The sequence below is a fragment of the Phascolarctos cinereus genome, unplaced genomic scaffold (assembly GCF_003287225.1).
Source record: "Phascolarctos cinereus isolate Bilbo 61053 unplaced genomic scaffold, phaCin_HiC Scaffold_5;HRSCAF=322, whole genome shotgun sequence".
Taxonomy (NCBI): Eukaryota; Metazoa; Chordata; class Mammalia; order Diprotodontia; family Phascolarctidae; genus Phascolarctos; species Phascolarctos cinereus.
Window position 1 is genome coordinate 285,693,827 of NW_027555958.1, and position 13,130 is coordinate 285,706,956.

At 45.0% G+C, this 13,130-nt stretch overlaps 1 protein-coding gene across 1 annotated transcript in view; it reads left to right on the forward strand.

Annotated features, from left to right (window-relative positions):
- Positions 1-210: 210 nt before the first annotated feature.
- The window catches only part of TTYH2 (tweety family member 2), a 90,588-nt gene continuing 77,668 nt past the window's right edge, over positions 211-13,130 (forward strand). The window contains exon 1 of the mRNA XM_021002519.1: positions 211-460. Within this exon, the coding sequence (XP_020858178.1) occupies positions 332-460 (129 nt within the window). The 5' untranslated portion in view covers positions 211-331. The remainder of the gene's footprint in view (positions 461-13,130) is intronic.

Here is a 13,130-nt window from a genome sequence, read left to right on the forward strand (position 1 = left end):
TACTTTTCTGTTGTCTGACCCGGGACCAGATGACCCAGCTTTAAATCTCAGATCCTGATCCTGCCCAGAGGCGGGGGCAGAGAGGGCGGCAGTAGAGACCTCTTTATTTCTCTCATATCTGCATTTACAGGCGCCTCCCTCCCGGAGCCCCGCGGGAGAGCTGAGGGGCGAGGCGGGGCCGGGGGCGCGCGTGGGGGCGGGGGAGAGGGGAGGGATCGGAGAGCCTGCGAGGGATGGTGACGGGAGCGCGCCCCGTGCAGTGGTCTCGGCTGCCGTGGCTGCTCTGCTGGCTGGCGGGACGCTCGGACAGACGGGCGGAAGGGCCGGAGCAATGCCGGCCGCCCGGGTGGACTACATCGCGCCCTGGTGGGCCGTCTGGCTGCATAGCTTCCCGCACTTGAGCCTACGCTTGCAGCCCGTGGATAGCATCTTCAACCCCCAGGACCCAAGTTACCAGGAGGTCAGTGAGTGCGCCCCACACCCCACACTCTCCATCCATGTGCAGTCCCGGGCGAGGTCTCCAGCCTAGGGTTCTCCCTCCCGTCCTGCTGTCCTTAAGCCCCATTCTCTGCCCCATTCTTCAACCATCCCTTTGCCTTTTTTTCTTCCTCAGCACCGCCCCCCCCACCTCCCTTTCCTGGAGATCTGACTCCCCCACTTGCTCCTCTACTTCCTCTCGGCTTCCCCCTTTTCCGCCTCCCCTCAGTCTCCCGCTTTCCTCCTCTCCTCCCCCTTCCCCGTTTTCCTTCTTTCTGGGACTCTTCCTAAGGTGGGGAAACTAGGAATTAGAGACTGGGAGCATGGGGTGAAAGCGTTAAGAGAGGCAAATCATTTTTGAAACTGAGGTAGCCTCTCTGCCCCAGGGTTTCTTTGCAATTAGTTTAGGAAGTACGGGGGGGCCCTAGAAGGTGGGTAGTGAGGGGCCTGGAGCATATGAAGGAGCTGGCTACTTGTAGTTTTAAACAGCTATTCCAGGGTGGGGATCAACGAGTTGGAGTTCTTGTAGAGTTTATTCTCTTTCCTAATTTCTCGTCTGCTGTGGTGGGAGTAGTTTGGGCTTTAAGAGAGAAGTCCCTCTGGGCTCCTCAGTTCCCTTTTGTGGTCTCACTACCTCCTTATCTTTCCCACCCTCCTTCTTGTAGTCCCACCACCGCCTGATCTTTCCCACCCTTCCTTTTGTAGTCCTACTATCTTCTATCCTCTAACTTTTCCATACTCCCTCTTGTAGTCTTACTCCTCCCCTCCCCCTTTATCTTTCCCACTCCCAGCTTTCTGGATAAGGAACTTGCTGTCCCTGACCCTCTTCCCAAATCCCTGTTTGGATTGATACTTTCCTATTTTGGGGTTACTTGAATTGAATTGAAGACTCTTCTAATGAGGATATTAAAGTGATATCAAACAAGCATTTATTAAGCTCCTACTTTGTGCCATGCTCTGTGCTTGGCACTGGGGAGCTAAAGACAAATAATGAAGGATGATACAGTGATAAGACTATCAAACAGCAAGCATTTATTAGTCTCCTGTGTGTGCCTTGCTCTGTTCTTGGCACTGGGAGTACAAAGACAAAAGTGATACAGTCCTTGCTTGCCTTTCAGGAACATTTGTACTATTGGGGAAGAAACAGCTTGGTCGGCTACCACGATATACAGAATAAATACAAAATAAGTACAATGTCGTTTTGAAAGAGAGAGTTAAAAAAAACTTTTCTTCCATGCAGAAGGTGGAGCTTGAGCTGAGTCTTGAAGGAAATAAGGGCTTCTAGGAAGAGAACAAGAGGAAGAGAGTTCATTCCAAGTATTGGGGCCATACAGTGCAAAGGCTGGAAGGTGGTGGAGCGTCTGGTGTTAAGAGCAGCAAGGAGGCCGATTTGGCTGAACCATAGAATGTAGAAGGGGAGTGATGAGCCTGGAAAGATAGATGGGGGCTGGGTTTAAAGGAATTTAAAAGTCAGACATAGGAATTTGCATTTTATCCTAGAGTCAGTTGGGAGCCACTGGAGTTTATTGAGGAGGGGAGGGGAGAGTGACATTGTGCTTAAAGGAAAATCAACTGGGCTACTGTGTGAAAGTTGGATTGGAGTCGGGGAGACCAATGAGATAGCTGTTGCTGTTGTTTGGTGGGGGGAGGGGGGAGTGGAGGAGAGGTGATGCTAAGCCTAGCTGTCATTAATGGCATTTCAATTATGGTACCTGTTATAGGAGAGCCATAAGTCATCAGTTCCTAAACTTGGCAGTGATCTTTAGACTTTATGGCCATCCACAAGTCATTTCCTTATCTATACAGGAGATAGCACTGGGTAACAGCTTGGGACGACTTCCCCTTTCATTAACATAGTCACTTCCTTCTCTTCTCTCCTTCCTCTTTTATTTCAGGCCCTGGATCAGAAAGCATTAAAGTTGGCTAGAGGCTAATGACACTTAAGGTTCTATCCCCAAGATGCTTATCCCAGCAGAAAGCTGGTGTTACCTGTTATTTTTTCTATCTGTTTTCCTATTAATTTCCCTTTTTATGTAATATTTTATGTTTTCCCTAATTACATGTTAAAACAATTTTTTGACATTTTTTAAAAAAGTTTTGAGTTTGGAATCCTATCCCTTCCTCCCCTCCCCCCTCCTTGAGATTCTCAAACAATCTAATATAGTTTATACATGTGGAATCATGTAAAACATTTCCACATTAGTCGTTTTGTACAAGAAGACACAAATCACACCCCCCACACACACATCGCTTTCCTCTCCGCATACTTTCCCACTACCATCAACACCTTTTTCCCAAAAGAGAGGCTGGAGTTTTAAAATACTATTTCACCGCCCCTTTTGTCAAAGAATCTTGTATCTAGTCAGTCAATGAGCATTTATTAAGTGCTAACTATGCATTAAGCTCTGGGGATGCAAAGAAATTCAGTAAGATGGCCCCAGCTCTCTGGGAGCTCACATTCTCGTGCATATATAGAAAGTATATACTGTGTAAATGAAAGGCAATCCCAGATAAGAGGCACTAGCATTTGGGGTGGGGGTGGGGGCAAGGAAAGGCCATCTGAAAATAGTGGAATTTGAGCAGTCTTGAAAGAAAGCTGGGAAACCAGGAGGTTGAGGTGAGGGAAAACATTCCAGGAATGAGAGACAGCCAGTAAAAAAAATAAAGAGGGGAGATCGAGTGTTGTATGTGAGAAACATGTGGAGGAGAGCAAAGTGGGAAAAGATTGGAAAGAGTCCAGGTTATATAGGGCTTTAAAAGCCTAACAGGATTTTATATTTCATCCTAGAATAACAGGGATCCTTGGAGTTTATTGAATGGGGGGAGGGTGAGTGATAGACCTGAGCTTTTCAAGATCACATTTTTTTTTTCATAAATAAATCTGTGCATTTCTAATATTTTGAGCATATCCTCTGTCATGTGTGGGTGGTACAGCCATTTAAAAAGGCTTTAATCTTTAAGATCACTCTGGTAGCTAGTGGAAGATAACCAGGAGTGAGGAGAGGGTTGAGGCAGAGAAACCAACCAGAAGGCTATTGCAGTAGTTTAGGTGGAGGGGATAAGGCCCTGCTCTGAGAAGGTGTCTGTGTGACTGGAGGGAAGGGGACACAGAATACTGCTATGGTGGACAAGACTAGGCAGCAGATTGGATGTGTGGGGAGACTTCATGTGAGGAACTGATCGTGATACCAGGGCTGTGAGCCTATCTCACTGGAAGGGCGGTGGTTTCCTCAACAGTCACAGGGAATCTGGGAAGAGGGGAGGACTTGGCAGGAAAGATAATGAGTTCTTTTTGGACTTGTTGAGTTTGAGATCTCCAATACACAGTTGGTGATGAAAGTCTAGGAGGCTGGGAGAGAGAGCAGAGCTAGATAAATAGCTTGGAGAATTCATTTGCATAGAGATGATGATTGGACCCTTTGAAAGTGATGAGTCACCAAATGAGATGATCTAGAAGATAGGCCCGAAGACAGCCTTGGGAGATACCCAGTTAGTAAGTGTCACCTGGATGAAGATCCAGCAAAGGAGGCTCAGAAGGATTTTTTTTTAAACCAGCTTTAACTGACTCAGGTAGTGTTTCTCCTGCCTCTTGGGACTAGGCTGAGTCTGTGTTTCTTTAGCTGGACCGGTATTATAGGGATGAGGGAGAGAGGAGCAACAGGGGGGAGCTTTTGACGAGGCCCTAATCTGTTTAATCAGTGCTTTCTGACCCCTCTAATATGCCAGGGACTTTGACCCCAAGAATTGCTTCCTCTCCATGGGACAGTATGAGCTGCTGGCATTGAAAGAGCCCTGGGTCTTTCTTTAGAGCCGGAAGCAGAGGTCAGATAATCCACTTCCTTCCCTGACCAGCATAGAGGGCCTTTCCCTTTTTCTTCCATGGTTGCAGGGAATGTGTGCATGCATGTCTGTCTGTCTGTATGCATGCCTGAACACTTGCTCACCTTCCCTGCCCCCTTCCCCTGATTTGGCTTAGCTCTGCGAGAAGAAAGTTTTGGCATCCTCTGGACCCTAGGGGCAGGCAGAAACTTGTTCTTCTCTCTTTGGTAGGAAGAGAATAGCAGAGAAACTTCGGGCGACTGAGTGGAAAACTGAGGCAGGTAGCAGAAACTGGTTCAGGTTCCCTGGCCAAACCCTCAACCTGCTGTTCCGAGAACCATTTCCAAAAATGCTTCTCCCTTCTCTTCCCCCTCCCCCAGCTCAGTCTGCATTCAATCTCTACTTCTCCACAAGACCACTAATCCTGTGCCTCCATCCTGGCACAGAGGTTACCTCAGTTCTTGGAGGCTGTATCAACAGAATATGAGCTCCATCAGGTATCCCTAAGCTTTGAGCAAAAGCCTAGTGACAGGGGGAAGGAACTCATTACAGAAAGATTTATTCTTCTGCCACAGATTCATGAAAACCAGTATATGCAAATTGTAACCCCTTTCTGTCAGGGTAGGGATTTCACACTGATGAAATCAGAGATCCTTGAATTATTCGCTCAGGAACCTACTGTCTGGGGATAGCTCCAGGGAATCTTCTGCTCTCTGTTTATAGATGAAAAAAGGCAGCTCTGGTGATCAAATGTGATTTCCCAGATCAGAAGAGAAACCTTGCCTGGCAGGCTTTTCTGTGTATGCCCAAGGGAGAATCCAACAGCTGGACTTGGTCAGATAGCACTGAGCTATTTGCTTTGGATTTAGGAGACAGGGTGATACAAGAGGGGCAGCTGGAAATTGGCCTCCCCTTGCCTCCCCCCAATTCACGAGCACCAAAAGACAGCCTTTGTCTGGCCAGCACCTGTCACTGGCAGGATTGAACCCACCCCATCCTCTATGACCAGTTGTTCACCTTCAACTACAGATACAGGACCGAGATAACTTAAGACTTCCCAGAAAGTCGGGCAGTCTCATAGTCAGGCCCCCTTACTTTTCCCTCTCTGTCTTCCCCTGTTCCTCCATTGAATTGACTTTTCTTATGCACCTTTGTGCTTGGCGATTGGATAATTCTAGTATGAATCCACTACTGGGTTAGTCTGTGAATCATTATCTGGCCTTCTCCTCTCCCCCCCCCCCCACCTCCATGGCTTTCTTCCTACCCTTTGAAACACAGACATACCCGGAAACTGTAAAAGTCTTGACCGTACCAGGAGTGCAATCTCTGGCTACCAGTGCCAATGTGAAGCTTGGGATAGCCTGTCCCCTCTATCCTGGAGCCTCTTGAGGATCTTGTGGCTCAATACTGCAAATTAGTTTTAATCTTTTTTTTTTGACTAGGTAATGGGGTTAAGTGACTTTGCCCAGGGTCTCACAGCTAGTGTTATGTGTCTGAGGCCGGATTTGAACTCAGGTCCTCCTGAATCCAGGGCTGGTGCTCTCTCCACTGCACCACCTAGCAGTTCCTTAATACTATAAATTAGGAGAGAAGGCAGCTAGATGGTATAGTGGATAGAGAGCTTGGCCTGGAGTCAGGAAAGACCTGAGTTCAAATCTGGCCTCGGACGCTTAACTATCTGTGTGACCCTGGACAAGTCACTTCACCCTGTTTGTCTCAGTTCCTCATCTGTGAAATAATCTGGAGAAGGAAATGGCAAACCATTCCAGTATCTCTACTAAGAAAACTCCAAATGGTATCATGAAGAGTCAAACATGACTAAATAACAGAACAACAGGAGAGAAGAGCGGTGGTTTTGAGGTGTTCATGTCTTAGGTCGTTAATTGATTGTTAGCAGATCCCCCACTGGTCATTCTGGAATGATTTGGTCTAATCCGTCAGGACAGGACATAGGATCATAGGTCTAGAGGTGAGAGATCTCAGAGGCCATCTAGTTGAACCCCTTTTTTTTTGAAACTGAAGTCCTGGGAGGGTTGATTATTTAACCAAGAGGATGCAGGTCATGAGTAGCAGAGGCAACACTTGAACCCAGGGTACTCCATGGCTTCGGAATCTGTGCTGAAACAACTGAACAGCAAAACATTATTATTACTGTCATTAAGCAGTCGTTTCACATAAGAGACCACAAGCGCTCCCTTCTTGAAGAGTTCTGTGGACAGGAAGTTTTAGGAACTGATTGAGACGGGACAGCTAGGGGTCACAGTGGATAGAACACTGGGCTGAGAGTCAGGAGGACCTGAGGTCAAGCCTGGCCTCAGATACTACTTGTATGACACTGGGCAAGTCACTTAACCCCAGTTGCTTCCTCAAAACAAAAAGAAGCTAATTGAGAAGACAGAAAACACTTGATTTCATCAGCATATGTTTTCTTTTGACTTTGGTGGGAAGGGGAGAGACAGCTCTTTTCATGTAGAAAAGGGGATACATTTGTTCTTGGCCACCAGGGCAAAACTAGGAGCAGGTTTGGGGGGATTTCAGCTGGACAAACATCCCAATGCAACAGCACAGGAAGTGATAGCCTGCCATCACTGAAGAGCTTCAGGTTTGAGTTATACAGGCTCTTGCTGGGAATGTCCTAGAAGAACATCCTTGCTTCATTGGGTGCAGTTAGATTGGATGGCCTCTGAGGCCTCTTTTAATTCTGAAATTCCAGCATCCTGATTCCCTCTATCCACACAGATTTAACACCCCTCCATGTTCTAGTACCTGGATTCTTAGCCTGAGTTCCAAGGAACTTTAAATATATTTTGTTAAGTCTTATTTCAGTATAATTGAAATTTTCCTCATGAGTTTTACTTTATACACTCAAAAACATTATTCTGAGGAATTCATGTTGTTCAGTCATTTTTCAGTTGTGTTAGACTCTTCGTGACCCCATTTGGGGTTTTCTTGCCACAGATACTAGAGTGGTTTGCCATTTCCTTCTTCAGCTCATTTGACAGAAGAGGACATTGGGGCAAACAGGATTACGTGATTTGCCCAGGGTCACACAGCTAGTTAAGTGTCTGAGGCTAGATTTGAACTCGGGTCTTCCAGACTCCAGGCCCAACACTCTATCCACTTCGACACCTAGCTGCCCATAGGTCCATAGTCTTCTCCAAACTGCTAAAGAGGGTCATGACACCAAAAAGATTAAGAGAACCCCAGTTCTGGTAGATCATCTTTACGAGTTGCTATGGCCCCCAAATTCATTACATGGTAACTAACCTTCTGGTGATGAACCTTTCTAAATTTAGGCCAACAAGGACATAGAAATTAATTTAGGAATACTTACAAATTAACTTGTAAGTATGTGCAGATAACTACAATGCAAGCTGTTTCTCCTTGATAGTTTATATGCACAAAACAAAGATGGATCAAAACGAAAGGGAAAAAAATCCAAGCATGTGTTAAGTTCCTACTATGTTTCCATTTTATCTTCATATCAACCTTGGAGTTAAATGCTATTCTTATCTCCATTTTACAATTGAGGAAACTGAGGCAAACAGGTTAAGTGACTTGCCCAGGGTCACACAACTAGTAGGCATCTGTATTCAGATTTGAGGCAGGTCATCCTGCCTCTATCCCCAGCGCTATACCCACTCTAGCTTCCTCTAGAATGGTGCTCATCAGGGAAGGTTTTCTGTGGGACATAATAATTGAATAGGGTCTTAAAGAAAAAGGAGGACTTAGAATGGTGGTAGAAAAGACCATGGGAGGTTATTTCAAGTTCTGTGGCCTAGGCAGTCAGATGAGTGTGAATACTACCAACCTTACTAGGGTCCTTGTTCTCTCATTCAATCTTGGGTGACTATGGGTCATTCTTTCTTGATGGTATGTTGAAGGACCCAAGTCCTGAAGGTTCCCTAACTGCTGGAGTTGGTTCCCAGCTATGACTTGGACAGTTAATCATAGGGCCTCATGGTAGTGTCCTTCTAGGGAAAGAAGCCTGAATCTGGGCTATTGACCTGGCTTTGGCAATTTCCATGGGACAACAGGCATGGGCATGGGAGCCACAAGGAAGTTCAATACAGGAACGGGCTCAGAATCCAATAGGAACCTGGCTTGCAGACTGACGGTCACTTCTTATAGACCTGAGGGTTCTTAAGGTGATCAAAATGAATATAGGGGAAAGACCTGTCATTTCACTGGCACAGAGAGCTCCCAACAAGGAGCTTCTTCCAATTTCTGTGCAATGAGCAAACATTTCTATAGCTTTTTAAGGTTTGCAAAGTACCTTACATATATCTCATTTTATCCTCACAACAACCCTGGGAAGTAGGTGTTATTATTATCCCCATCTTATAGATGAAGAAACTGAGGCAGAGGATATAGCCTTAGAGAAGTGATTCTTAACCTGAGTTCCATGACCTTGTTTTGTTTTGGTTTGGTTTTTTGTGGGGGGAGGTTAAGGGGAATACATATTTTTAGGAGCAGCTAGGTGGCACAGTGAATAGAGCACCAGCTCTAGAGTTAGGAGGGCCTGAGTTCAAATGTGACCTCAGACACTTACTAGCTGTGTGATCCTGGGCAAGTTACTTAACCCCAGTTGCCTCAAAAGAAAAAAAAAAAAGAAAACATTTTGAGAACTAGTAATTGGTTTCCTTTGTAATCCTCTTTATTTTATTCATTTAAAAACATTATTCAGAAGAGATGTTTCTTGACTTCCCCAGAGTACCAGAGGAATCCAAGACACTAAAAAAGGTTAAGATCTCTTGAAAAGTCTTAGAGAATTACTAGAGCACAGAATCACAGAGCTGGTATGTGGCAAGGTCTTTTCAGGCACCCAACTCTAGCCACTACAGACCACACTCTCACTTTATAGGGTCAGAGATTTTAGAAATGGAAGGGGCCCTAGGGGTCACCAAATCCAACTCTCTCCTCAGTTTTACAAATGAGGAAACTGAGGCACAGAGAGACTTTTAAGTGACACGCCTGGGGTCACAAGGTAGGTGTCTAAGGCAGGATTTGAGCTCAGGTATTCCTGATTCCTAGACCAATGCCCTATCTACTTTTTATTGAAGGCCCACCATATTTGAGGCCACTGTGGCAGGATACAAAGAAATTTGACCCTTCCTTCAAAGAGTGAAAAGATATATTAACTCACATTATATAGAATAATGTTTGCAAAGCTCTTTGCTTATAACTACCTTGTGGGATAGTAGGTCAAATATTATCATACACCATTTACAAATGAGGAAACTGAAGCCTGGAGAGGATAGAACTTAAATGTGGTCACAAAGCTTTGGATTCGAGTCTAGATCTACTGACTCCAAATTTAGCATTTAAAAACACCAACAACTATATATACCTTGCTGCATACACATTAATATAATGCAAACTAAGGTATTTTGTTATTATGGTTCATTACTTTCGGTTGTGTCTGACTCTTCATGACCCCGTTTGGAGTTTTCTTGGCAAAGATACTGGAGTGGTTTGCCATTTCCTTCTCCAGCTTATCAGAGTTAAGTGACTTGCCCAGGGTCACACAGCTAATAAGTGTCTGAGGCCAAGTTTGAACGTAGGTCTTCCTGACCTCAGGCCCAGTGCTTTCTCTACTGCAACACCTAGGTCCCCATAGTAGAGTATGAATGTACATAAGAGGGCTTCAGAGGAGGAAGGATGGCGAAAGCTATAGAAACAGTATCCTCTTTCAGAATCCCAAGGCTAGGCCAGCTAGGTGGCACAATGGATAGAGCATTGGTCCTGGAGTCAGGAAGACCTGAATTCTAATTTAGCCCCAGACACTTACTGGCTGTGTGACCCTGGGCAAGTCACTTCACCCCAATTGTCTCAACAACAAAAAAAAAAACCACAGAATCCCAATGCCAGCCTCCTAACTTATTCTTATTTCACAGGCCAGTTATTTCTTTAGGACATGGCAGAGAGAATTTTATCTCCCACGTTTATTGGTTGACATTATAATTCAAGAGGCAGAAACCTGAACCAAGTGTATAATTACAGCCACCCACTACCCTCATTCCAACATCCAGGAAGGGGTGAGAGGAAGCCAAAATTGAGATCTCCTTGTTGATAGGCCGGAGGGCATTGGATCCTAGGTTTAGACCTAGGATCGTGTAGTCCCACCCTGTCATGTTACAGAGGCCCAGAAAAGTTAAGTGACTCGTCCACAGTCACAACAGTGGTTAAGTGTCTGAGAGCCAGAATTTGAACAGGCCTTTTTATTCCAGATCATCACTCTTCCCATTGTACCATGCTGCCCAATTACCTAGAGGGAGAAAGCATCTTCCTTGGGCCCCATGCCCAGTGTAGCTGAGACCAGAAAGTCATGATGAGGAAATGGTATTCATCCCCAGCATTCATCAGAGTCACTAGACTGTCACACTGGGCTCTCTCTGAACCAGAGAAAACAAGTCAACCCTCTGGGAGCTAATGGTCAGGGAGAGTTGCCTTCCCCTGAATGATCCTTGCCCTTCTTAAAGCCCCATTTCTGCCCAACAGGGTCGTTCCTGTACTGGGCATCTCTCCTTCTACAGGCCGTCCCAAGAAGGTGGTCGCCCCTTCCTCAGCCTCCAGGTTAGGCTCCCAGAGGAGGGACCATTACTGAGGTGCCTTAGGTCCAGGCTATCATGTCCCCTATGAAGAAAAGGAGCTGCTATCTTGTCCTGTGATCAGAGTGGTGCCTTGGTCACAGCTGATTCTCAAGCAGTATTGCTCTGATGCTCACCTGCTCTGAAGTACCCCATTGGAGGGAAATGTTTCCAAATCCGGGTTTCGTTGTTAAAAAATGAAAAAACTAAAAACAAACAAACTAAAACCTTCCTAAAATTGGTGAATAATGGGGCTAAGGTTGTATTTATGGAGGTGTGGGTTTTAGGAATTTGGAACATGGTATTGGATATGTGTATCAAGGCAATGTGGTATAGTAGATAGAGCAATGGATTTAGAACTAAAGCAATAGTCGTTATAGTGAATAAAGTGTTGGACTTGGAGCCAGGGAGACCAGAGTTCGAATCCTGCCCACAGATACTGACTACCTATATGACTCTTGGAAAGTCACTTAAGTTCTCTCAGCCACAGTTTCCTCATCTGTAAAATGGGGGTTCATAACAATAGCACAGGGCAGCTAGGTGGTGCAGTGAATAGAGCGTTTGCTCTGGAGTCCTGAGTTCAAATCCAGCCTCAGACACTTACTAGCTTTGTGACCTTGGGCAAGTCACTTAAGCCATATTGCCTTTAAAAAAAACACACACACACAGCAACAAAATAACAGTAGCTCTTACTTCCCAGAGTTGTTTTGAGAGTAAAGTGATATAAAATACATAAAGTGCTTTTCTATAGATACTGGTTATTACTGTATCTCGCTGCATAATCATTGCAGATTTATGCCCAAAGTGGGGTGCAGCCATTATGTGAAGTTTTTTGAAAAATTGTGCCAGTATTACTTAAAAATCGTTTATTACTAAACTGTCTTTGGGTACAAGATTAGGATGCATGGAATACATTCAAATTGAAATAGTGAGGTAGTTAAGTGGCACAGTGGATAGAGCGCCGGCCATGGAGTCAGGAGGACCTGAGTTCAAATCTGGCCTCAGACCAAACACTTGACTCTTACTAACTGTGTGACCCTGGGCAAGTCACTTAACCCCAATTGCCTCATATTTAAAAAAAAAAAAGAAAAGAAAAATTGAAATACTAACAATGTGCATGCACTAAGAATTCTAGGCTCACAGTTCACAATGCATGAGATAAATGTGTATCTGTATGTCACTGGTGAATACATGGCTGCTCTGTTTATCTTTTAAGCAGCTTGATGAACAGAATTATACCACACGACGATTACAGGATGAAAGATTATTAATCAATTTTTGAATTGAAAAAACCACCATGGGGTGCGACAGTTATGTGGTATCAGTGATTATGAAGTGAAATTCAGTATTAGTGAGAGTCCATGGGAGGATACAAGTATTACAGATCTGTGGTTTGGGGTGGGAATATAGCGGGAAAATATAGGAAGCCTAATAGGTGATGCTCAGAGAATGAGGAGATGGATTCTTCACCTACCACTGCCCTTTATTTAATAACTAACTGTGTGACCTTACGTGTCAAGTTTTTTTCATCAATAACATGACTGGTCTGGGTTAGCTAATTTAGCTGACGTTCTATGGTTCTGTGATTCTCTGCCTCTAGGGCACTGCTAGTAAGTCATCCTATCTGGAGAGTTGGAGGGGAGATGGTTAAATAGTTCTCTGCCAGCTGCGGCGTAGCAGCAGAAGAATAGAGCTCTTGCCTTCCACTTAGAGTGTGTGGTCCCCTTCTGCACACAAAATACACACATGCACATACACATAGACACCCCTCACCCAACGCACACACATACGCACACAGCATACACACGCTTGAGCACACGCACGCATACACACATGCATATGCACACACATATCCACATCCACTCAGAGGACCTGCCGTGTTAAATACATACATAAAAGTAGTTGATTATTCCTGAGAGGCAGGTGACATTTTACAGAGACCTATGAGAAGATGGTTTGTCTAGTTAAATGCTCCTTTCCCATCCAGAGGCCTCCCCTTCCATGTCAGACTCTCTCCCCTTCCCATGCTGCTATATGTTCTCGCCAAAGAGGAGGGATTTTGAGGTGAAAAAATCCTAACAAAGGACTTCAGAGTGTGTGTTTGCTGAGAGGGGATTATACTTTCAGTAACCTGTCTGTAGCCAGCTTCTATATTAGACTGATGGACTTGGGGAGTGTGTGACATTAGGATGTCCCCACAGGCTGTTTATGTTAGAGGAACAATATAGGAGAAATTGAAATAGT